Source organism: Coccomyxa subellipsoidea, assembly GCF_000258705.1.
Source record: "Coccomyxa subellipsoidea C-169, whole genome shotgun sequence".
Taxonomy (NCBI): Eukaryota; Viridiplantae; Chlorophyta; class Trebouxiophyceae; family Coccomyxaceae; genus Coccomyxa; species Coccomyxa subellipsoidea.
The window spans coordinates 577,872-601,361 of NW_005178036.1; the positions used below are offsets into that span (position 1 = coordinate 577,872).

A 23,490-nucleotide genomic window follows, 5' to 3' on the forward strand; every position below is an offset into this window, starting at 1 on the left:
TGTTTGAGTGAGAAGTGGCTATAGTGCGGTATATTTATAATGAGTTATATTCTAGTTGCCGCATACTGCCAGAAATTGTGGAGGAGAGGCTATTGCAAAATGGCTCCATCACATTGTTGTTCAAGTGTGGGAGTCTGGCTCAGCACCCGCTGATTGGAAGAAGGCCTTGATTGTTCCAAATTTGAAAAAGGCAATCCTGCTGATTCAGACAATTACAGAGGCATCAGCCTGCTAAGTATTGCTGGCAAGGTTTATGCGCTTATTCTGCGATCCAGACTGGCAGGTGGGCAGAGGAGCTCCTTTCTGAAGAGCAATGTGGGTTCAGGCCGGGAAGAGGGTGCAATGATGCGTTGTTCTGCTTGAAATTGTTGTACGAGCGGGATCTAAGGAAACAAAAACCAGTCTCCACGTATTTTATAGATCTCAGTAAAGCATATGATTCTGCAAATAGGCAACTGGCCTGGAGGATGCTGAGAAGCAGAGGGGCACCAGAAAAATTTGTTGATCTGATTGAAAACTTGCATTTGGGCACAACTTATGATATGCAGTCAGACTCAGGCAGAGCAGAGAATTGGTTTAGTGTAGCCACAGGCTTCAAGCAAGGAGATGTGAATGCCCCATTGTTGTTCAACGTTTACATCGATACTATAGTGAGAGTCTTTCAGCCATTGATAAGCCACTAAGGTGTGCTGTGGTCATACAAAATTGATGGCAATCTCAGAGAGTGCCACAAGCCTGATGCAACAAGTTTGAGCTGGATATTCATGTATGCTGATGACATCGCCCTTGTAGCTGAGAGTGAGCAAGACTTGCAGCAGGCTCTCAGAATCATTGTTGATACATTTGTTCCAGTGGAGAGCATTAATTCAGGTGTTGCTTGACGTACCTAGATTTTAAGGACTGGAAAACGTGTAACAATATCAATAATAATAATAAAATTCTAATTTGAAAGAAAAGCCAGTGTCTTTAGACTTTACGGGGGGCAAGCCCGAACCCATGTACAAGCTTGCAGCACGGCATTGAAAGCTTGCCAACCGGCCGTGTAGAAGAAGTACTTGGCAGCAATTACATCGGTTTAGCTCAATAGCTTCTCAGACCAATGTTTGAAGTTCAAGCACATTAATACAAGCTGTACACACATTTAGGAATCCAGCCACTCTTAGATGGAATGCGCACCATCCATTCCAGCCGACAAAATTTTAACATTTCCAAGAGCACTCTGCTAAAAGGGGAATGTTCAGTGCTCGGCGTCATAGTCAAGCACGTGCTGCGGCGGTGACGGCGCGCGGCCGCCCCCGGAGAATTTCAGATTCAAATTCGCCAGGCACTCGCAGAAGCACACGCGACCGTAGATGTCCGGCTCGCTCAGCCGCAGCAGCATGATCCATGCGCGCAGCAGCCGGTTGGGGTGCACCGCATAGAACGCCTGCCAGACCACAGCACAGAACACTCTCTTACAAGCCAGGAGAGCTCGATGTACTGCAGCCTGCTGCTGTATGCAACTTCTTGCATGCCCTACGATGCTGCCAGCTCAGGATGCTGCCAGATCCGAGTGCAGCGGTGCAAATGACCAATCAGCATCTGGACGAGGAGTGGTTAAAAATGCATGTGCATACGTGCCATAGGTGAGGAGACAGAACATGCATCTGGGGATAAGTTTGCAGCGACACTGCAGATGTTGTGCATGTAATCGTCGGGAGCAGACAGTCACTGCGACAAGACTGCTTACACATACTTGCATGCCTGCTTGAACAATACATCAGTTACACAGCAGGGCACACCTTGAGCTGGCGGCGGTGCGAGGGGGCGAGCGCGGAGTGGGCATCCAAGAAGAAGCTGGGCTCGGGGATCATTGCCAGGTCAGCGTCTGCGTTGAAGTACACCACCACAAACGGGCGTGACCCAACCTTCTCCATCTCCTGTGCATCCCATGCATTCAACTGATCAGAACTTCAACACACCTGTACATTTGTACTCGGAGAGTGCAGATGAAGCGACTGCTCTGAAATTCAGAGAAGTGAAATGCAGACATCAAAGCAGAGCTAGCGGCATGGAAAGAGGAAAGGGCTGCCTCGCGACAGAACTGCAACGCATGGAACATGCAAGAAACTTCTGGCATGGGAGCACAATCAATCACATTGCATACAAGTGATGTACTTGCAACTCAGGAGGAACGTGGCAGGCTGCTGATCTCAGCTACCTCAACTTCTTTGTGACAGCGGGATGCTTGATTCCAAGCAATCTACTGTTTGACCCCTGAATAGAGGGTGCAGGTCAGCGCTCAGAACCCACCTTCACAACATGCAGCAGCAGGTCTTCCCTGGTCACTGCAGCGCTGCGGTAGTGAGCACCCACTGCCACCACTACAGGATCACCGTCCCTGTCTTTGGCATCCGCATCCTGATGTCGCATTGGAAACCAAAGTGTGATTCAAATCCAAAAGTACCTTCTGCTCGGCTTCCTCCACAGTTGCCGAGATGCATGAATGCTCTGGGTTCATCGGACATCTCAGAGTGGCGTGCATGCCTGCCATGCCGCATTCTGTGTACAGAAGCGTGCTGCCGGACTTGAGTTTGGTGAAGGGCTCACCACGTAGAATATGCGCATGTCTGCTACATGGTCCAGCTTCTTCACGCGCGCAAAGGCCAGGCAGTCCTGCCGCCACTTTGCCTCCAGCGTCCCGGGGGGCTCTGCACCACCCCATGGCATCTGTCAGATTCCTCTAGTCATTACAACACCGCGCTAGCGGACTTCACAACAGCGTTGTCTCTTTTCTGGCTGATGTAGCTCAGCCACCATTGCAGAATGGCCTTGACTGCCAACACCGCAGCAGGCTCAAGGTGCATGACAGGGTTATAAATAGTGAGGAAAGACACACACCCCTCGGCTTCGCCTGCGCCTGGCTGAGCCGCCGCTTGTCGGGGTCCTCTGACTGCGCCAGGAAGTCTGGGGGCGCGGCTGAGCCATTAGACGCCGCCCTGGAACGCCCCCGGGCTGACGCCCCCGCGCCGTTGCTGTTCGTGGGGCCAAACCAACTCGCCACCCTGCCCACCAGCCCCTGTCACAGGAAGCATTGTAAGGCCATGTAAGAATCTTGCCAGGATGCTCATCCCCAACATCAGCAACCAAGTGACAATTACATGATGCGAGCTCGACCCTCAAGGGTCACCAAAGTCACCCTGTGACTACAAAGGAACATATGCAAGCATGCATCCCACTATTTTGCTGCAAACAGATTCAAGCAGGCTCCTTGGGTACATGCCTGAGCGGGAGGCGGTGTTGTCTGGGTGGGAGGCCTCATCTCAGGCCTGCTGATGGGGCGCCGGTAGTCTGGGGGAGAGGTGGGCCATGGCAGATCTGAAGCTCCAGTGGGGCTTGGGGCGATGTGTATGCTGCGGTCCTGAAGATAGGTGGCCCTTTCCTTGGCATTTACAATGTGACCGCGACCTGAGGTGCCTGCCTCATCGTCTGCTGGCATGTTTGCCCTGCACATAAGCCTGTTCTCAGGATCCACTGAAGCAGGCATGGACCCGGCAACTGACGCCTGGTAAATTAGTCGGGAATCATCAGTCACCTTTCAAAAGCTCAAAGAGTGCGATAATCTTCTGTTACGGTCCTGAGCTAGATGTTCTCCTGCATGTATCACCAGCACCAGATTTCAAGTATGTTGATCAGAATAAGCATCAAATGCGATCTGACGATATGATTAATGCAAATCAACACCTTTGACCAGAAAGTCATAACACTACGTGCATCTAAAGGGTCGTTCAGTCTGTACAAGGTTTAGTCCTCACCTTGCTGTGTGTCTTTGCTGTCAACATGACAACCTTCAGATCCCTATGTTTCAAAACATCATATATAAACCTGGTAGAAAAGAGGTTGCGTACGCCTAATATCCAGTCACCTTGGTACCAGCGATTGATAGTTCATTACAATAGTTCGTTGGGCTGAGAATGAGACAGATACGGTTCACAAAATGGACTTAAAATGCGAGATGCTTCTGTTGTCTTACTTTGTGGGTAGGTTGTGGTGGTTGAAGAAATATTTTTTGTGCTGAGCTGTGGAACTTCCATCGAACCGATTCAAAGCCAGCTGTCCCTACTTTGGCAACCCATCCCTTGCATGCACAACTTGGGTACAACAGGAGAGGACCCCCAACAGAGGAGATGAGTGGATATTGAGGCGGGTTTTGTCTGTGGCTGTGTCCTTGTGAGTTCTTTCAATAGCAGCCAATCTGTTCCTTGGCCCGGGTTGGTGGTGTGCCAAAGCGGTCGCAAATCAATTGATACTGATCAGCGCATCAATCAACTTCGCCTGGCGTCACAATTCAACCATCTGATGCTGAACACATCTGTTACATCGCAGAGAACACATGTGCATCTGCACCTAATTAGCTGCCATTTGTGACCTTAGCTGCTGGATACCGCTTGGCTGCAAACTGATTCTTTGTCCGCAGACTCCTTGGCTAACTCACACCGTGACTACTGCCTCTTCACATTGCCAAGTTGTCTACATCAGTTACATCATATTGCATCTTCAACCACCGAAAGAGCCGCCCGGAACCCATGTGCTTACACTTTCACACACGCATTTCCCATATATGTCTGGTTGGCCTGCTCATCCCTTTATGAGGGCCAGCCAACCCATGGCGACGTACAGCAGCAGCAGCGGATAGACTGCCAGAGCGCGCCTGGCTGGGGATACAGAGCCCCCGATGAAAGGCACTGATGCCCAGGACGCCCACGCCAGGCCCACCTGCGCAACCACAGCCCTTCTACCATTTCTCAATACTGCAACTGCAGCAACGGTGGCTGACGCGTGTGCTCCTCAGTGACAGGAGACTACATGGGCCAGCATTATTTTCAGGTCAATGACCTTCAAGCACTGATGACTCTTAGCCAAGAACAGCTTTCACAAAACATCTTCCACAATATGACTCACTGCAACAGGAAGCAGAGCGAACACTGCTGGGGGCATCCGATCCTGCAAGGACTGCTGCAAATGCAGATCAGACAGCCACGTTTAGATGGAAGCTGCCTGGAAGAAGCTCGTGCAGGTTGCAGCCTCTCACCAGGACGACGATCCAGCGGGCAATCATGTTGGTGGTGAGGGCAGTCACAATGGCTGCGACGTCCATGGGGAACAGGCAGTAGCCCAGAAGGCACATGGACTGGAAGAAGCCGATGTTCCCTCCCAGCAGCACCACGTTCACTGTCAGCACCACCGCGCCCGCCGCGCACGTCCCAAACACAAACTGCACCCGCACACAGCGCACTCACACTATGCTACTGCACAATACGAGTGGCAAGAATGAAGTCCGTCCATAGATGGGAGCGCGCACACGACTCAGGTGGTCAGTCATTAGCATGCACAAGCGCGACACACAGGAAAATACTGTGCGCAGATGATGGATCATTTGGGATTCTAGCAGAATGAGAGGCATGCAGGTTCCTTGGCGCACCGAGAAAACAGCAGAAGGCTTTGGAGAGCCGATGGAGAGGCAGATGGCCAGCACCAGCGTAAAGGTCTGCAACACATCACAAAATAATCTTTAGTCAACTTTGTACATCTGCACAAATGATTCAACCATTGCTCCAAACATCGTGCTTCTCATGCATTTTGCCAATATGCGCCAATGAATGCAGATGAAAGACAGGACGTGGGAAGGCACGCACCATGGGGCCCCAGAGGTCCCAATTGCGCAGCGCAGCGCTCTGTTGGTCACGGTTTTTGAAGGGGAAGACGACCAGGATCAGGTTGCCTCCAATGCGTTGGAGGTCGCGTTTGACTGTCTCCCAGATGGGCTCGTCGAGGGTGTTCAGTGGCGCATTGCCCATCCCACTGGCGCCACCTCCCCCTGAGGAGAAGTCGCTGTTCGAGGGAGGAGCATAGCTTGGCAGTGTGGAAGCAGATGCCACTGGTGGCCCCTCGTGCTGGAATAGCTGCAGCAACCCACCAGAAACTCAAGACATTTGACGGGATGCCATCTGCCATATGAAGTTCCATCTTGTGTTGCAGCACAATATGAATGGATTAATGCAATGCAAAAAGTGTCTGCCCCCTTTGACCCTGTCCGATGTTTGAGGGAGGTGTTGCCGAACCAGAGCGTTGACGATCCTCAAATATTTATTGAATTCCTTGATGACTACAAAATGATCGTTTTGTCTTCTTTTACGGTTTTGATAACGGTTTTGATAAAGGAGTCACGCGTGCTTTAAACTTATCTGAACATATTTGATGGTGCATCAGAAACTCACCCTTTCGACATCCTCGCTGAACGCAGAGCCACTTGCAGGCTTCATGCCTGCCGTAAGGATGAAACAGTAATCTCACACAAAGTCCACTAGCACGTTCTTTGATTTTAACGCCCTGCTTGTCAACTTCACTCCCACATCATCACGTCGCTTCCAGGTTTCGTGCAACAAGGTATTGCGCTACATGCAACGTAGACTTGCAATAGAGGTTTCACTGGGTTTCTTACAGACTTGTTGGGTAAGAAGTCACTATTCTGGGGTGAGAATCACACTGATGGAAATGCCTGAAATCGAAGCCCTGTTGCTCACCCTTTAAAATTTATCATCGAGGGGTCACAATATATTGTCCGTACAATATTTGAATCATGTGCAGGACAAATACAGAATATTGAGAGCTTGACAAAGTCTGGGGAACGTGAATGGCTGGTACAGAAGGCAGCGATGCTTGATCACTGTGCAAGTCATTGAGACAAGAAACTCACCCTGGCCCAGCCGTGCAGCGATGGCATCCTGGACGTCTTGGACTGTAGCAGTTCTCGCCCTAGTCCTTAGTCACGGACCATTAGCCATTTCGGGAACCTTTGGTCTCCTGCCGAATGTTTCGGAGGCCGTGCACGACATCAAGGTACCCATCGCACCAATCCTAGGCTGTCAGTTTGTCACAGGATATTACAGATGTTACGTACTAAATTTGCCCAAAATGCTGGCCGGTTGCATCGAGGCCTCCATTTGCCAGCAATACGATTTGGGAACAAGTGGGAGTCCATTGCTCAGCCTGCTTGAGTCTGATGAAATGCTAAGTGCATCATCGACCACTTACGTTGACAACGGTGTGAATGCTCAGGAGGACGTAGACACGTTCTTCCACGGGCAACCACAGGGCAAACCTTGCAGCTTATCATCCCTGAAGCTGCCGGCAGCGTGGGCAGCAAAATTTCCCTATAGCTTCCCCAAGACCTCCTGTGATGTCCAGGTGATGCCCCAGCCCCCCAACCCCAGCATTCCTGCACTCCTCTATAACTGCAGCATCCCAGGCATGTGCGCAACAGCAAATTCCCCTGGCATTGTGTCCTGGAAAGAGAGTTCACCTCAATCAGATGTGATTCCTAACATATTGTCATGGCTGGTGCAGGCGGCGCTGGGCTTCATAAAGGCTCCTCCAGCAGTGCCCTCAAAGCACGACCAGCTGAAGGCCGATCTGTTCCCAGGGAAACAGACCCAGCCGCTGCCAAGTCCCCTGGGCACTTACGGCCCGGCCTATGCCTATGACCTGGTCAGGAACGGCACGTCCGGAGGCCCCTTCAACCCGGATCCGCAAATACCCTCTGTCACCCAGGAGACCGGCCGCAAGCTTGCAGAGACCTCCAGTTTTGCAGCCACTTCCCTGCAGGCAAAGCTGCAGCAGGCAACGCCCCTGGACGCCGTGGTCTCCACAGGCTCAGAAGTGGTGTACTCTGGGAACAACGGCACCATCGACAGCACCAATTTCTTCCTCCAGTTCTATTTTGCCGTCACCAACCGGGCGGTTACTAAGTTCCGGCTGGAGACGGGGACCTACAGGGTGACAAACCCGAATTCAAATTTCAACCTGCTCCTCACCTGCCAGGGAGTCGTCCGCTCTGCTTTCGAGTTGGACTTTGGCGGCAGCACAATCATCTTCCAGGTGGGGTTCTGTGCCAGCATGCGCATGTCATGACCTGCATGCTTCCAGTGTTCACTGACATGCTGTCTTCAAGTACCATGTGCTGTCTTGATGAGCTATATTCCTGAGATTGCAGTATTTTTGGCCCAGTGCTGTTCTGCTATGATCTGACAATGGGGGGTTGAGATAAGTTTGGCCATTTCCAGTGAGCGCTGATCACGCATGGTCATCTGAGTTGTGGGTACATATGATTTAATGTCTGCAAATTTGCAGGATGGAACTCTGGGCGGTATATTTTTCAACTACTGCTACAATCTGACCGCTCACAACGCCACCTTCTACTATGACTTCAGCGTAAACCCCTGGTATCAGTCCACCCTGGATGACATTTCATCCGATGGCCGAACCTGGAACATCACGGTGTGTCTCTGAACTTTGACCCACCTTCGTTAACGATCACTTACTGCATTATGCTTTTAAAGGTGAAGAAAGAAAAGAATCAGGGAGAAACTAGTGGTGTAGCAATGCATCACAACCCATGACTTCTTCAGCCAGCAGATACTGTCTATTGCATTCCTGCTATGCCTGCTGTAAGAGGGAGCCCCATCTAGAGGTCATCTGGTTAGTAATGACCAGAGGAGTACACTTAGGAAGACCCCCTTGGGAGTCTTTACTACCCCCTGCTTCAGCGCTTTCTACTTTGCATACATTTATTTGCTATGAGATTGTATTGAACTTCTTGCAGTCATGCTAGCAGCGTTGCTTGTCTTCCATCATTGAGCTGATTTTAGATGCATGGCTGTTGGTACTTGTGCAGGTACAAGATGGCTACCCGATAGACATGGTCACAGCCAACTATCAGGCGCTGTGTGTTGGGTGGGATCCTGACAGCCGTCTGCCGCGCACAAATGCATCGGACATCTACCCTCAGCAGGGCCTCACTACATCCCTGGGAGGGCGCAGCTTCCAATTCAAATTCGGATACAACGTCGTCGGCTTTTCCAAGGGAGATTTCGTCACTGTGAGTGCACGGCCTTGGCACTCCGTCCCATCAATATCGGATTTATCTCTCCTCTTCTGAGTGTTACACCTGTGCAATGTTGTGTTGATCGTGGCTCCGTGCTTAGAGTTTATGCAAGAATGGGGACCAAGAGCAGGCGCACCCAAAGGATCTCTTTATTTTTTGCACTTGGTGTTCTGTTTGTTTTCGAGGATGTCTGTGTCTGCATGCAGTGCCGCGGCAACAGAGGGAACCATGGAAGTAAGTCCAAGCTGCCGAGAACATTTATGAACACTTGCATGGATGTTTACATCGTGAATGCAAAGGCGTGCACGTCGACGAGAAAAACTGCATGGCACCTGCTGCATCGAGCAGGTATATTTCAGGAATGGTGGCTGATTGCTGGACTGTGGTGTGCTTGCAGTCCTGCCGTGGTACAACAAGGACAGCACCTTCCAGGACCTGACCATCTACAACTCGGCGAGTGAGTCATTCTTGGCCCTCTCGCATTGCAAAACCTTACAACCACTGATGAGAGAACGACTGACAGTCTGGCCCCGTAAAAAAAAGACCCTCATAAGTTACACCTTCCACCACAATTCGCCCTGCTTGACAAGTTGCAATGATGCTCCTTGGCAAAAATGTTCTCTGTTTCTGCGGGTCACTTTGACTGCCATGGCTTGTCTCTGATCTAGTGCTCAGTCTTTGGCATCTCTGACGAGACAGGCAACGCCAACACTTACACCGAGACAGCCCTGTCCAATCATTGTGCACACACAACTTTTCTATATTTCGGTCTTCAAACTTTGCTGTGCCTGCTTTGCTGATCTTATACGCTGTGTGCAGTCTTTGGCATCTACGAGGAGACAGGCAGCGGCAACACGTACATCAACAACCAGGTGGTCCCCTACCCACTCCCGGTGGGCAGCGGTGGTCTGAGGGAGAGGCCCTTGCAGAGCTCCCTGGCAGACGGCTTCCACTCCAGCGGATCCTTCAAGGGGCCCACCCTAATCCGTAACTACTTCACCAACATGGGCGACGACGGAATCGCCATCCATGGCCGCTACTACCTCGTTGTCGGGGTGCGGCCGCACTTCTTTCTGTGCTGCATTATTGCGTTGTCAGTACTGTCAATGGGAAGCCTCTAGGGGCACGCAGTAAGACAAGCCAGGTGTTTCCCTGGTTGTTGGGGTACCCTGTACTCTGCTCCAGCAAAATATGCTGTTGATTTAAAGCATGAAAGCGCATGCAATCAGGAAAGCCACGCTTGTGAAGCAATGATTAACAGCACATGCAGCAATCGATTTCTGCCAGCTGGTATCTACAGGCCCCGGCTGGCAGGGGACCGTACAAATACTGAGCACCGTGCCCACGGTTGATTGGGTCTTGCTTGGATCTGGCGAGTCCAACAAGGGGTAGGAATTTGGCAGCCTTTACATGCAGCTTGTCAGCACACGCACCTTGCCTTCGGCAGGAAAAGCGTGTAATAATAATATCTTTAGGTGGCACAAGGTGACTGTGCAGAAATGTCGCAAACAAGGTGCTGAGGAGCCCACATAGAAGTCATAAGCACAAGAGTTGTGGGCTGCAAAGTGTTGCACATGAATTTGCAGCTCAGCGGGGAAATTGCATGGTGGCATCCCGCACTTGAGTTGGCATCCCCAGGTGCTCCACCTCAGCGCGCTGACTCAAGTGCTGACTGTGTGCCTTGCTGTCTGCCAGACAGAAAATGCCTAGGGGGGGATCCAGGAAGCATGCAATTTTTTAAATGCTTGGCTGACAAGCTCCAAAAAACAGAGACACCTTGCTACCCTCGTGGGATACCATGAGCCCATGTCACCAGCAGCGCAGCACCGCAAAGAGTGGTCTTTGCGTGGTACCATGCCATGAATGGTGGAGAACTCAGGTGGGTGGCTTCATACTAGCTTGAGTAATTTGCTGACCGTGCGCCTTGCTGGCTGCCAGACGGACAAAGACCAAGGAGTGATCCAAGTGGCCACACTTTGCGGGTACCCGTGCGAGCGCCTCTTCCGCGGCAACAGCTTGCTCGCCTACAAAAGCTCCACTGAGCGCCTCGGCTTCACCAAGATGCTCTCCGTCACCTTGCTCCCCAGCAACCCCCTGCCTGCAGGTGCAGGCCCTCTCTTTTGTTATTACAGTCCACGTGCCCTTGACCCCAGTCCCAATCAAGGTGCTAAACATCATCTGCTGTGATCCCCTCTCTGTTTCTGAATGATTTGAGTTTGGACACAAAGTACCTGCCCTGGCTGGCGCAGGGCAATGCAAATTTTGAGCACTGTGCCGACTGCTGATTGGGTCTTGCTTGAATCTGCCAAGGCCAATAAAGATATAGGATATATACGAGACTTTGCCTGCAGCTAGCCTGTCTGATGCGAACTGGTCTTTTTGGGCTCGCTATAAAAGGAGCTCAGTGATTTGAGAGGCTTGAGATGAGAGCTTCAGCAGCATGCGCTGCACCCTATGCCACAAATGATCCCAATTCTGAAAGGTCAGGTGCTGGGCACTGAAGAAGTGCCCCAGTCGATTTGAAAGCACTGTCCAAAGCTAAATTGATTCTGAGTGCAAATCTTGTCAGTGCTTGCACTCTCCAAAGGAAGCTTTTGTGCTGCTCTGTGGCTGTCAGGTAACCCAGCATCCTGCCCAGTGGATAATGGAAGTGTTGAGGAATTTGTCTGGGGTTTTGGCAGGGGACTCTAAACTAACCTTCAGTTTAGAGTCCCCTGGTTTTGGGTTTGACAGGGCACTGTACCGAGCAATGATGGCTGTGCAGGAACGCGGAGCATCACATTCCCCTATTCAAACCTGGACAACTCAAAGTATCTCAACGTCACTGTTGAATGCTGGCCTCCTGCGTATGACAACCTGGTGCGATACCCTGCCCCTGATTTTTTACTGTTATATTTATAACTGGAAAAGCGGGTTTCTTGCCAAGAGGCAAGGTGCATCTGCAGATTAAGCTGCGGTTTTCTAATGTCTATCATATGATAAGACGAATGGAGAGTTGCACTGTTGCTCATATGCCTAGCTCACAGAATGGTACAAATGCACAACCCAATTGAGAGCTTCGAAGCAATGGGGTGGTGGGAGACAGGCGAGACTGTGTGCCATGAGGTGCTGAAAGGATGACTCACCTCAAGGCACACACAGTGATGCAAATCATCCTGTCTCGATGGTTGACAGGAGACAATATTATTTGCCTCCGTGGGGGGGAATCATTTTACCATGGTGGCAATTTACCCCTGTGTGTGCGCAGACGTTTGACAGCATAGTCACATCGCTGGACAACCAGGGCAACGGCTTCAATCTCATCAACAACACCATCTCTTACAACCGCGGCCGAGGGTGCGCGCATGACCCTCTCATATCGCTTGTCTTGCCGCCAGCATTTTCAGGAGCTTGAATCTTCAGACAAGGAAAAGTCCGCATTTCCACTGAGGATGCCAGCATTTACAGGAGCAGAAACAGTCAGCCGATGGAGTGTCTGCAAATTCATTGAGGGTGGGGTGCGCATGGTGTGCAGGATGCTGCTCAAAGCAAATGACGGCATAATCACCGGCAACCAGTTCATCCAGACAAAGTTCGTGGCAGCACAGGTGCGTCTGTCCTCCCTGCTCCTGCTCAAGTTTCTACTTCTGTGGAGATGGAAGGCAGTGTCCGGACTCCCTCGCATGTGTGTGGATTGCGCCTAATTTGAATCTGGCGAGTCCAACAAGGGATAGGACATATGCTAGACTTTACCCGCAGCTTGTCCGTAGACGCACCTTGCCTCTGGCAGGAACCGTGTATTGCAGTAATAAGAACTATATATTGATATTTGGACTGTGGCCGCGCAGATCAACCCGGAGTTCTTCTTCCAGGAGGCGGACTTTTCCTCCAACCTGCTCATCCAGGGCAACATCTTTGACTCGTTCTATGGCGGCATCCAACTCGCATTTATAAATGACAACCCCCTGCTGCCGGGGCGGTTCCAAAACCACGCCAACATCAACATCACCGGCAACATCATCCGGGTGCGCAGCTGTCTTTTTTGAGTTTGAATTTGTTTTGCTGCCCGTTGTTAATTATCTGCATAAACGCATGCCCTGTTGCACCGGACGTCATTGCACAGCATCCTGGCATTTTTCTTCGTTGAGACGTCTGGTGCATGCACATGCAGTCATGCAATACATGTGTTGTGGGCTGCTCCATGCATGCCCTGCAATTCCGGTGAGCTGCCCTGCCAGAGCAACACAGGATGCAGTGTCGTGATGCCCATAGTTAGAGATCCTACTACTGTATTCGCAAATGCAGTATTTCTGCTTATGGCTGCCTGACAGAGGCTGACCTGCCTGTGTGCCTAGGCTCAAACAGCTCGCAAAGCAGACTGCTGAAGCTGCCCCTTTATGCTCCCATTTCTCTGCTGTCGTCCTAGCGCGCACATGACACAGGATTGTCAGGCTGTCAAGCCCAACTGAAAGCCGTTCTGCTGTTTTCAGAGCGCCGCGGACCAGCCGATGCTTATCACGTCATCTACGGGCATCATAGTCCGCGACAACATTTTCGACAAAGTGCTGTGCTACCCGTACACTTACGGGGCATCGCTGCCGTTTGTGCCAACTCCCCAGCCGCCGATCTACCTGGCATATTCCTCCAACCTGCTCTTCAGCGGCAACTCGTACATCGTGCCCGCAAACTGCACCTACGGGGACTTTGCCAACCCAATCCAGACCTACCAGAACACCGTCACCGGCCTTGTCATCCAGTGATGAGTCAGCGATGACTCGTGCTCTGCAGCTGTGATGGATACCTTTTGCAGCAGGTGCCCAAAGGGACTGTCTTTTTCCATAAGTCTAAACTGGTTTTATTTACGCATGGTCAAATATCGGAAGCGGGCCCTCCAACCGCCGATGCATGGAATTGCCAGCTGGCAAGTTGGGGGTCCTACTGCCTGGAGTCGCAGCTCCTCGCATTAATTTCAACCACCATTTTCATATTTCATTTTGAATCCGGCGCACGATCTGGGTCTGCCTGCTGCATTGTGCGCGGTGGGCCGGTGCTGCCTCCACCCACTCTGGGCCAGCCGAGAGAGGGACGCCTTCAATGTGCCCGGAATAAAATTCAAGATGTTTACACCTTGCTTGAAGCGGACTCTAGTGACGGGGCAGGCTTCAGCTGTATACAGTAAGCTAGCTGATAAGGTGGCTGTCCTTTCGTGATTTGCGCATACAAAACAACACGAAAGTTGGGTCGGCACGTAATGTAGGGTTTTCTCAGTTCCTTGGTTCATGGCGGCCACCTTTTATTGCCTTTCTTGCCTCACAGCTAGGCGAGGGCATGCTTACTTAATGTGTGAAACCAACAGAGATCTGCTGTGCCCGAGCTGTGTGGAGGACTTTTTTACATTTGCGAGCATGCAGAGCGCCGCGCTAGCATGCAAATGTCGAACACTCGACGGCCCGCAAACGCTGCCTTTTTGCTGCAAGATGGAATACCTGCACTCTATGAAGGCAGTGGCATCGATGCATTATGACACCGAGTCTTGCTTTCATTGCTCCTTGAAGCACTCTTGGCTGAGCTTTATGCTGCGAGCTAGCCAAGCCATCTTCAACGAGCACTGTGCCACTAGATAGGGACCCCCTGAGGGCAGACAAGACCAATCCAGATGAACATAACGGTACTAAGCAACATGCTTATGGCATGCTCCTATATTGTTGAGAACGTGAGTTGCTGCACGTGTGGATAGAAAATACTTTAGGAGATGGTGAGGCTGACACTGTTGCTTATGCAAGCCACGTCTGCGGCACACTGTGCGCATCCATGAAAGAGCACGGCATGCGATGCATGCATGCAAAATATGTGCCCTCGTTGGTTGTTTTAAAGTGAGAGCAGTGTAACGTAGATCTACGTATACGCGCGCTGCGAAGACTCGCTCGTAGCTAAGTAGCATGCTGCAGCTGCGTGGCCTCGTTAGAGCTCAGATGGGTGCATGCATATGCACACCAGAACCAGCAGCACGCAGATGAGCGTGCATTCAATGAAAAACATGGAGCATGTTGTGCCAGATGAAAGGCTGGGCATGGCCCTCATGGCAACGATTGCTGGCACGTGGTCCCATGTGCTCTGCTCTTGTTAATGACTGCCACATTGATCTGGTACAGCCAAAGAATGGTGCCTAGCGGTAAGGAGCAGAGTCAATTTGACTCACCTAAAAAGACACAGCGAACGCAATGTTGTCGACAGAAACACATTGAACACCCTCAAGAAGCCAACATTGGAAGGCTCCCCTTCAAACCCTCAGAAACCTCCAAACGAAATCGTCACCCATAGAGAAACCTTCACTGAAACGAAGATCTTCTAGACAAGACGCTAAAAGTAAAGTACTGTACACCTAGGCCTATTGTCCTCCATCCTGACGTGCATGCGTTCAGCTCAATTCTGCACCCTACTCGTGTATTTACACTAAATAGCCATGAAAGTGAATTGTTCAAATATCAAGGGACTCCCCAAACGACAAACAACACCTCCCAGGTATCTGGACCACATGCGATCTTCATGCTGCATGGGTTAGTCGCTCCCCTACGGACACCCAGTGACGCTAGAATACAGGCAGAAACGGGCACATAGTGAAGACACCATACAAAAGACCCGCTGTCATGAAGACTTTTGTGAGGCCTTGCGCTTGGCCGAAGAGTCCTTGAGCACGGCACACAGCCAGCATGCATTGAGGGCCAGAATGACTGCTCCAGCCGCCAGATATCTGGGTGGTATCCTGCAGCCACACAGCCTCCAGTGAAGCCCCACAGAAGCACTGGCGCATCGCTCCTTTTTCACTCAACAGCAACTTTCAGTACGTTGAGTGCTTCGAGAAGGAGCCGACTCCGGCATCAAATCTGGAATGTCAAGCCCACTGTCCACAACATGGCAAGACAAACAACCCATCCAGTGCAGATCTTGCTCTACTTCCACCATCGAGAATCCTGGAGCTTGAGAAACAAGTGCTGGACTGAGAGATTCTCGGCGCATGCGGGTATCATTGGGCAACTGGCGAGGAGGGCGCCTCACCCGGCAGAAGCTTTGTGCCAGGGCAGGCGCTGGGAGCGGCAGTGCACGTGCAGCACATACATCACGCTGAGAATGTGTGTTGCTGCAAACGCCACAAAAAGTGCAACAGTATTCAGGCGGTACCAGATGCGCCGCCGCCTCATTCCCACCATTTGAAAATACCTGCAAGCATTGCAGGCTCCATGTCACTAAGGCATCCGTGCAACCCGGAGCTCAATTGCTCCGCCAGTCTGTTTTTCCTTTCAAGCAGCCACAAGCACGCGCACAGCTGAGCATGTTTGCACCCAATCTGGTTTTGTGACTGGCTGGTGAACCTCACAAAGTCTTGTCCATGAAAATGAAGTCGATAAGAGACGACAATTCTTACTGGCAACAGTTCAGTGCGCAGGAATAAGCAAATGCAGAGATAGAAGGCTAGCACTGCCTGCCCGAAATGGCCAGCAGGGATCTTGACAACAAATTCTCTCACATTATTACTTTCTTAAATTTTAAGACAGGTATAACAGGTGTCAGCACAGAACATTTGGCTCACCAGCGAAGTTGCCGTGGGATGGTGGCAGCGTTGCAAAGGAAGAAGAGGCCCAGGAGGAGGTCTCCTTGGCGGTGCCAGTAGTAGGCAGGCAACAATCCCAGCAGCGCGATGTGGTGCCCCCAGCGTAGCAGAGAGTGGCTTCGGCCAAAGCGCGCCTGCTTCAACACCTCCATGCCCGTGTCCTGCGCACAGTGCAGCCAGCTTAATCGTTTCAACCCTCTGATTCCTGCATCAGCTGCCCTGAGAACATGCAGTATGACTCCTGATATTGCACCGGCAATGGGATTGTGTACCACAGTAGCATGATTGGTAACGAGTGGGCCAATGTGTTGCCAGATTTTCGTCACAGAACTTTCTGGAGGGTATGTATTGTGAGAGTACTCTTGTGCGTATCATCTGACAATGCCAAGAGTTGCATGCGAGTACAGAGCTTACGACTGGCATGGCATGGGACTCTAAACAAATTTTAGAGTTCCCTGGGCGTGGTAGAGACAGGGCAATACTGATTATACCACAGTCGTGTTTGGCATCCCCCTGGCAGAGATCTCTGTAGGGGGGAATACTCTAGCAAGTCATTATGTGCGTCGGCCGACTAATCACCTGCAAGAGGTAGGCCAGCTCGAGACCCAGGAAGGCAGCAACCAAATCGTTGCGGCCGTGCATCAGATCGTGGCCTGCCCTGTGCGCCTGCAGGACCACGTTGAGGCCCGTAACGGTCAAGGTGACCGCATGTATCATCGACGGCACCTTCTGCGCCCACTGGAACCTGCGATCATGTCACCTCTCGGTCAGCTTCCGGGAATTGAGAGCATGAACAGTGTCGGCAGTGGCAAGGTAATAGGGTGTACACACTGTAGGACGCAATGACACCATGCTTTGCACCCTTTTGTCACTGATGCAGATAAATTTGTCAGTCCCACGTCCTTTGCACGTGCTGCATGCCTTGTTGCAGCCCGTGGCACGTTAAAAGCAACATTGCACCATCTCCACCATCCATGGATGTCCGCAGCTCGACTATGCACATAATTCCTGTGCTAGTGCGTTTGCGGATATGCAGTCCATAAGTGAGGCTCTGCAAATGTGAATTGGGTGCCAGCTAAGGGGAAGATCACAAGGAGAGCTTGCCTGTCATAGGGGCCCAGGCTCTTGAAGGCTCTAGAAGTTTGCGAGGCGACCGCGTGGGTCAGCAGGGACAGGAGAGGGTATCCTGCGATGCCCGCGCAGAAGAGAGCGACAGCCGCAATGTAGGGGTTCCATCCAAAGCTGGCAAGGGATGTGTAGAGCGCCACGGCCACAAAGAGCAGCAGCAGGGACGCCAGGGATATGATCTTTGCTGCTCTGTCTGCCCTTTGCTCCGCCCTCACCTGCATTGCGCGCACATGGCAATTGGCTCCATATCACTCAAAGGCAGGCCAACCGGGCGTGTCCGAGGTGAGGTATATTCTATATACCATATCTGAGAAAGTGTATGTGCAAGGAAACAAAGTGCATCCAGTGAGTGGTGCAATTGATAGGCATGCTGCTGGGGTGAAGTTGATGCCCTTCTTGACTGTGGGGACCTGCCTGCTCCACTGTCTGCTTTGGTGGTCCATCCTGCGTCTGTGGCTGTGGCTGTGCATTCGAGAAGCCATTCGAGGTGGCAGCGTCTGCAAAGGGAGATGATGCCTCTGTTTTCAGAGGGACTGGCTCAGCTGGTTGCTCAAGCATTTGTGGCAACCTGCAAGCATACGCCAGCGCTGTCAGCAATGAAATGTGTTTTAGTCATACTTTAACGCCAGGTGGTACTCGTCTTGCACTGAGTTGCACTCAACAAAAATATAAAGTGGACTCAATGCACGGGCGCTGCACCTTCACCACTAGGTTTGGCGATTTCAATCAGAGCCCCCTTTCACTTTCCCAAACTTTTCGACTGAATCGTCTTCTTTGTCATGGTACGCTTGTTGTAACTGGCGCAAAGAATCGTCCGCGAATTAACAGACGATTGCGGATGTTCTGAGACGGCCCGAGGATTTTGGTTCTCTGATGCGATGTAAAATGATGCAATCTTCCTGATGAGATCGAAGGTGATCTTTGTGAGGCTGCGTGTCGAGCAAAATGGGTGAACATCAGAGCTTTCGTGGAGAGAAGCCAAAAATAGTTGAGCACGCCGCTTGACGGATCTCTGCACTCCAGCATGCAACATTGCATTCTCACTTCTAGGAGGAAAGAAGAAGGGACAATCAAACAATTCTTAGCTACAGATTGTTTGTATAGAAAGGTGTAGAGACGCGCAAGCTTCTTAAGCAAACCGACGATCTGTGCCTGAGGATTGCCCCTGTCCTTGTTGCGATCGTACGAATTTGGCGCACATAGTCTATCAATACTGATAGATCTGCAGGATATCAATCAGATATACGAGTGCCGCACGGCAAAGCTCAGCCAGAATGATAGCCCCCAAAAAGGCATCCTTCCAAGGAAACCCCTCGCACTTGATGCCCTCCGAGCTCATTGACAAGTGCATAAACTCCAAGATCTGGGTCATCATGAAGGGAGACAAGGAGCTACAGGGGACGCTGCGTGGCTTTGATGTCTTTGTCAACATGGTGCTGGAGGATGTGGAGGAGTATGAGATGACAGCTGAGGGCTTGAGAGTGACGCACATGGACCAGATCCTGCTCAACGGCAACAACATTGCCGTGCTAGTGCCAGGAGGCAAGCCAGAGGAGTCATGATGCATTCTTGATCAGGTGCGTGCCTTCCGCCTGTGCTACCATACAAAGGACTGCTGTGACTGGCGTCCTGCAAGTGCTTAAAAGACTTGCTTTGATCCGTTTGGTACTGTCGGGAGGAACGATATTGACTGGTCAAATGTTTGGAACAGGTGCAAGGCTTGCCCTTTATAGCTGATGACATACTGAGGGAGAGACGGGGAGGGAGTGAACTTTCAGCAGCAATGCCACACAGCGTGCAGGAGCAGCTGTAGATACTTGCATGGGGTCATGCCAAGACATGACCTGCATACCTCTTGAAGCCCCTGCTGTATTGATGTAGGATGCGCCCATGCGTGTCTCTCGCGTGTGTTCATGACCAAAGACTTTTGGCATTAGATCTAGAGCATCAGAAAGTTTCCTTGAAGGCAGAAGAAGGCAGATCAAGTTGATGCTAAATTGTAGTAGCAGCATATTGTGACCTTATTTGTGCCCTTCTGGCTTGAGGGAACGGGATGGAAACTTTACAATTGTGGACAGACATAACATTGTCTCAACTCATGAGATGCCGACAACATGGTGACTCACTGGTGAACAGATTAGCCAAAAGCGTTGCAGTGCAACTTTATTAAAATATGGGAGCGTCTGTTGTACAAGTATTTTTCAGAGAGGTCCGCAAAGATCCTGCATCCGTCTGATCAGAAGTTGCATAACAAGCGATCTGCCTGGTACCAAAATATCACACTGTCTCTGAGAGTACATGCATGTTGTCCATATGGTTGCACACACAACTGGCCCCCGACTGCATCCAGGTACCAGACTGTCGATGGGCTGCTCTCACTGCTCACCCTTCAGGGGCACATATGCGATGGTGACATACTCATTCCCCTTGGGTGCAAAGAAGGTGCCTCTGGGCGCCTGCTCGCTGGCCACCTGTGCAGAAACATCAACAGATCGTCAGGAGTCCAAACCTGCACAATCAGCACGCACCCTGACAGAGATGCATAACGCATGCACCACCAAAAAAGCAGACATTATGGAAATGATTTTTGCAAGACAACATGCTTAACCCTGCTTGGAACTTTAATCACAAGATGGACAAATCTGTTCAACGAGTTGCTTCAAGCATGCTCAACCATCACTGCGCACTTCTCACAATCTGGACATTGCAGAATATGCTCCTACCTTCACGGCACACACACTATTCACAGCAACAACTCCTTCCTCCAAGCACACATCGTTCAGACAGGTTCAACAGCACCTGGAAGGGAGGCAGCACAGTGCGAGCGCACCTCGACATGTGAGAACAGCTCGGGGGCGGCGGCCTGCGCAACGGGCTTCTCGGGGGCGAGCGGGGCCACGGCGGCGCGCCAGTCGGCGAGCAGAGGGGCCTTGGCAGAGCTCAGGAACTGCGCAGACTCTGTAGTCTGCAAGCGGCGCGCCCGGAAGAGCCGCGCGGCGCTGCGGCAGATGTGGAACCAGAGGCCCAGCACCGCGGCGGCCAGCAGCAGGAACAGCAGAAAGCCCCAGTTGACAGTTCCGTCGTCCAACTGCACGCACATGCATGCAGGATGTCAGAGCAATGTGTTTTATGACTACTGATAAATTGCAGACTTTGGATTGCTGCCCGTCGTCCAACTGCACGCGCATGCATGCATGATTTCATAACAATGCTTCTAACAAACTCAGGCTTTGCGGAATACAATTGTTGCTGCGGAGCGGCTGCATGGAAGGTCTCAGAATTGTTCTTGCGAAGAGCCTAGACACAAGCCATACCCTCCCATAGTCAAATGATCTGCTGGAGCAAACCTGCACTCTGCTCAAGACATGAACCTCCCCAAAGGCTGCACACGAACGGAAAAAGCATGCTGCTGGAGACTATCAAATGTGATGGCTTGCAATGTGAAGACTCACCACGAAGAACCATGTGGGGCCATCGTCCTTGTTGATGATCTGGCCGGGCGCCAGGGAGGCAGGGTACTCCCCAACCATAGCATCATCCTCCGCCTGTAGAACAACAATAGCAAGGCCCTCTGTCAGTACCCAGAGCTGACTGGCCAAAGAGTGGGACTCTGTGTTCTAAAGACATTAATTATTCCCTCCTGCGACCTCACAAACTCTTCCGACATATTCCTGAGAGCATGATCAGGGTCACGCTCTAGCATCTGCACGGACCCTGTGGCAGAAACCTTGAAGACAGCAAAGTGTCAGAAGAGGCTTGGGATTTCATGTACCAGCCTGACCTCCAAATGGAGTTGCAGCGCGCACCAGCATGGACGAGTAGAAACCGCGGTCGTCAGTGACAAAGCCGTCGACGCTCTCCAGAGTGTCAGGCTGCTCCGATGCATAGCCATTTGCGATGACCGCCGCCGTGTATTCGCCCATGCCACCGGCATCAAAGCCTTCCAGCTCAGCAGCCGCCATGTCAGCATCGTCCAGGTCAGTGCTGTCGTAGAAGGTCAGGTCCTCCTCTGCACCTTCCTCCGCTCCCGCCATCGACTGCACACAATGCACCACGTCAGTCGCTGCACAAGTGATGCCTATCTTTTGTAAGAACAAACGGGACATAGACTGCAAAATTGATCTCCAGGAGAGGGGGTGACATGAGGCTCACATGAGGCATTGTAAACATGGGAAGAGCGGAATCACAGCCCAATAACACATGCAACGCAGTCTCATACAGACGGCAGTCTTGATGATAGACAGCATTCTAGTGTGCAAACTTAAGTCACAGAGCACTCACAAGCCCCCTGAGGCCAGCTCTAGACATGGGCCCTGGAAACAGCCTGGAGGCCAAGAGATTGGCACCTGCTGCGCGATGGTGCTGAGCATAGCAGGCCCAAAGCGCGATGACGCCATGTAGGCAAGCACATCCGGCATGTTGGCCTGCGCGGCGGCTGCCGTGGCAGCTGCGCGCGGGCAGGGCATCCTCGTGGTGGGCGATGTGTCTACCATCGACTGAAGCGAGTCCAGCGCTGCCAGCTGCTGGTCCATCCTGCACGATCACAGGCGCCCGGTCAAGACCTTGCCATTTCGCTCTTACAATATGTGACTCTGAGGAGTAACCAGGGCATTCATCTCTCCTTAGTTTGCCACGCCAATGCAATGCCAGGGCGCAGCAATAAAATGGACTGCTGGACTTCACGGGGAGCATTGAAAATATCAAGGACCAAAAATACTTATCTAGTCCCAGAGAGGGGTGTAGTATTGCAGTATTGCAGCAACCCTTTAAAAAACTCTTTACGTTTTTGTAAATCTTTGAAGTGATGAAGATACGTCCAAGCAATGGGCTCACCAGGTGCTGAGTGCGCTGTCAAAGAGGCTTGAGCGGCGGTCTGTAAAGACACTGGAGAAGGCCTGCGTGGCAGAGCCTGCCTGGACCTGTACATTGATCGGCGCCAGCTGAATGCGTGACAGCATCCCTGTCATGACCGGCTGGCTGTCCGCCTGCCCTCCCAGCACATACAGGGTGCCTCCCTGAGGCAGGCCCTGGGACATCCAAAGACAAAGGTTGAGCGTCTACGCCAGAACCTCCAGTACGACGCACAGAGCTTCTCCTCCATGTCTTCCAATGCACAGACGGATGTTGAGTCCTTCTGCCAGTCTCGTAAAGGCTGCAGATGCAGTGGGCTGTGAATCTAAAAACGGCTGGAAGGAATCTCTACAGCAAGGAACACCTTTGAAGAGAAACAAGTCTGAACACCGATATCTGAAGACGTTGAAAACACAATAAGGACATTGGAATACAGGTTCGGAGGGCCTAGCTTTGCACTAGAGACCCAGACCCTCTCACTAGTGAGACAGGTCAATACCACATCTTGCCTTGGTCCAGGTTAATGGACACATACCTGGGAGCGGATTGAGATGAAGCCAGCATGGCAGCTCCCTGCTGCTGCAAGGACGAGCAGCAGGAGCAAAGGCTGCATCTTTGCGCCTTTTCTAGAACTTTGCAACAACAACCCCAGGGCTGGGCTCCTATCGCGGGCTGACCCGGGCGCCCGCTCAAGATTTCAACGGTTCGGAAGACTCCACGAGGTGCTGATAAGAAGATGTGTGCGAGCGGATGACCACATTTGCTGGGCCCCACAGCACAGATCTCCCTTCCTTGAACACGTAAGCATCCGCAGGGGGGACCCAGCTTCCTTTTTCATGGAAGCTGCGTTTTTAGTTGAAACTGTTCATCTCAAGACCAGCAAGCCTTGAGGGTGGTGCATCTGGATGAGAACTTCGGATCTCAGTCTTTGCTATTGAGTACCGTACATGTGAATCCTGGTGATCAGCTTGAGTCACTGCTTACAAATCATGAATATATA

The 23,490-nt window shown here is 51.6% G+C and overlaps 7 protein-coding genes across 7 annotated transcripts; 3 read left to right on the forward strand and 4 right to left on the reverse strand.

Moving 5' to 3' along the window:
* Positions 1-140: 140 nt before the first annotated feature.
* On the forward strand, positions 141-922 carry COCSUDRAFT_33070 (hypothetical protein). The gene has a single exon (XM_005647916.1). It carries the CDS (start codon positions 468-470, stop codon positions 681-683), a length of 216 nt encoding a protein of 71 aa, XP_005647973.1. The 5' UTR covers positions 141-467; the 3' UTR covers positions 684-922.
* A 315-nt stretch (positions 923-1,237) lies between these two features.
* COCSUDRAFT_65914 (hypothetical protein) lies at positions 1,238-4,023 on the reverse strand (the record flags this gene model as incomplete). Its single annotated transcript, XM_005647917.1, has 8 exons — positions 3,795-4,023; positions 3,575-3,633; positions 3,263-3,485; positions 2,881-3,058; positions 2,590-2,690; positions 2,293-2,400; positions 1,782-1,919; positions 1,238-1,426 (listed from the first exon to the last, which is right to left on the reverse strand). Exons 3-8 carry the CDS (start codon positions 3,476-3,478, stop codon positions 1,238-1,240), a joined length of 930 nt encoding a protein of 309 aa, XP_005647974.1. The 5' UTR covers positions 3,479-3,485; positions 3,575-3,633; positions 3,795-4,023.
* Positions 4,024-4,337: 314 nt separating this feature from the next.
* Positions 4,338-6,499, reverse strand: COCSUDRAFT_53336 (Yip1-domain-containing protein). The gene is made up of 5 exons (XM_005647918.1): positions 6,258-6,499; positions 5,676-5,942; positions 5,462-5,527; positions 5,072-5,254; positions 4,338-4,755 (listed from the first exon to the last, which is right to left on the reverse strand). The coding sequence occupies exons 1-5, from the start codon at positions 6,300-6,302 to the stop codon at positions 4,618-4,620; spliced, it is 699 nt and encodes a 232-aa protein (XP_005647975.1). The 5' UTR covers positions 6,303-6,499; the 3' UTR covers positions 4,338-4,617.
* A 257-nt stretch (positions 6,500-6,756) lies between these two features.
* COCSUDRAFT_41680 (hypothetical protein) lies at positions 6,757-13,662 on the forward strand (the record flags this gene model as incomplete). The annotated part of the gene is made up of 13 exons (XM_005647919.1): positions 6,757-6,879; positions 7,387-7,917; positions 8,170-8,316; positions 8,714-8,917; positions 9,130-9,157; positions 9,321-9,380; positions 9,743-9,978; positions 10,862-11,027; positions 11,688-11,782; positions 12,171-12,259; positions 12,438-12,510; positions 12,751-12,927; positions 13,393-13,662. 13 exons carry the CDS (start codon positions 6,757-6,759, stop codon positions 13,660-13,662), a joined length of 2,199 nt encoding a protein of 732 aa, XP_005647976.1.
* A 1,351-nt stretch (positions 13,663-15,013) lies between these two features.
* Positions 15,014-18,553, reverse strand: COCSUDRAFT_47291 (hypothetical protein). Its single transcript, XM_005647920.1, has 7 exons — positions 18,339-18,553; positions 18,054-18,207; positions 17,616-17,854; positions 17,091-17,256; positions 16,491-16,672; positions 15,959-16,120; positions 15,014-15,665 (listed from the first exon to the last, which is right to left on the reverse strand). Exons 2-7 carry the CDS (start codon positions 18,195-18,197, stop codon positions 15,548-15,550), a joined length of 1,011 nt encoding a protein of 336 aa, XP_005647977.1. The 5' UTR covers positions 18,198-18,207; positions 18,339-18,553; the 3' UTR covers positions 15,014-15,547.
* Positions 18,554-18,712: 159 nt separating this feature from the next.
* Positions 18,713-19,590, forward strand: COCSUDRAFT_28844 (Sm-E protein). The gene is made up of 2 exons (XM_005647921.1): positions 18,713-19,216; positions 19,351-19,590. Exon 1 carries the CDS (start codon positions 18,914-18,916, stop codon positions 19,199-19,201), a length of 288 nt encoding a protein of 95 aa, XP_005647978.1. The 5' UTR covers positions 18,713-18,913; the 3' UTR covers positions 19,202-19,216; positions 19,351-19,590.
* A 94-nt stretch (positions 19,591-19,684) lies between these two features.
* COCSUDRAFT_47292 (hypothetical protein) lies at positions 19,685-23,241 on the reverse strand. The gene is made up of 7 exons (XM_005647922.1): positions 23,026-23,241; positions 22,473-22,666; positions 21,986-22,172; positions 21,446-21,676; positions 21,092-21,184; positions 20,470-20,727; positions 19,685-20,110 (listed from the first exon to the last, which is right to left on the reverse strand). Exons 1-7 carry the CDS (start codon positions 23,101-23,103, stop codon positions 20,015-20,017), a joined length of 1,137 nt encoding a protein of 378 aa, XP_005647979.1. The 5' UTR covers positions 23,104-23,241; the 3' UTR covers positions 19,685-20,014.
* Positions 23,242-23,490: the final 249 nt, after the last annotated feature.

Bases quoted from the DNA above. Each gene is read 5' to 3' on its own strand.
- COCSUDRAFT_33070 (XM_005647916.1), top strand. From the start codon at position 468: ATGCTGAGAAGCAGAGGGGCACCAGAAAAATTTGTTGATCTGATTGAA.
- COCSUDRAFT_53336 (XM_005647918.1), bottom strand. From the start codon at position 6,302: ATGAAGCCTGCAAGTGGCTCTGCGTTCAGCGAGGATGTCGAAAGG. The intron at 5,528-5,675 runs GTGCGTGCCTTC...GATGTGTTGCAG, and splicing joins GGGACCTCTGGGGCCCCATG to ACCTTTACGCTGGTGCTGGC. The intron at 4,756-5,071 runs GTGAGAGGCTGC...GTGGTTGCGCAG, and splicing joins CCCGCTGGATCGTCGTCCTG to GTGGGCCTGGCGTGGGCGTC.
- COCSUDRAFT_47291 (XM_005647920.1), bottom strand. From the start codon at position 18,197: ATGCTTGAGCAACCAGCTGAGCCAGTCCCTCTGAAAACAGAGGCATCA. The intron at 17,855-18,053 runs GCAGGTCCCCAC...CGCGCAATGCAG, and splicing joins CAAAGCAGACAGTGGAGCAG to GTGAGGGCGGAGCAAAGGGC. The intron at 15,666-15,958 runs GTGAGGCGCCCT...GTGTGGCTGCAG, and splicing joins TGGCACAAAGCTTCTGCCGG to GATACCACCCAGATATCTGG.
- COCSUDRAFT_28844 (XM_005647921.1), top strand. From the start codon at position 18,914: ATGATAGCCCCCAAAAAGGCATCCTTCCAAGGAAACCCCTCGCACTTG.
- COCSUDRAFT_47292 (XM_005647922.1), bottom strand. From the start codon at position 23,103: ATGCAGCCTTTGCTCCTGCTGCTCGTCCTTGCAGCAGCAGGGAGCTGC. The intron at 21,185-21,445 runs GTGCGCGCTGCA...GTTGTTCTACAG, and splicing joins GTTTCTACTCGTCCATGCTG to GCGGAGGATGATGCTATGGT. The intron at 20,111-20,469 runs GTGCGCTCGCAC...GTTTCTGCACAG, and splicing joins AGCTGTTCTCACATGTCGAG to GTGGCCAGCGAGCAGGCGCC.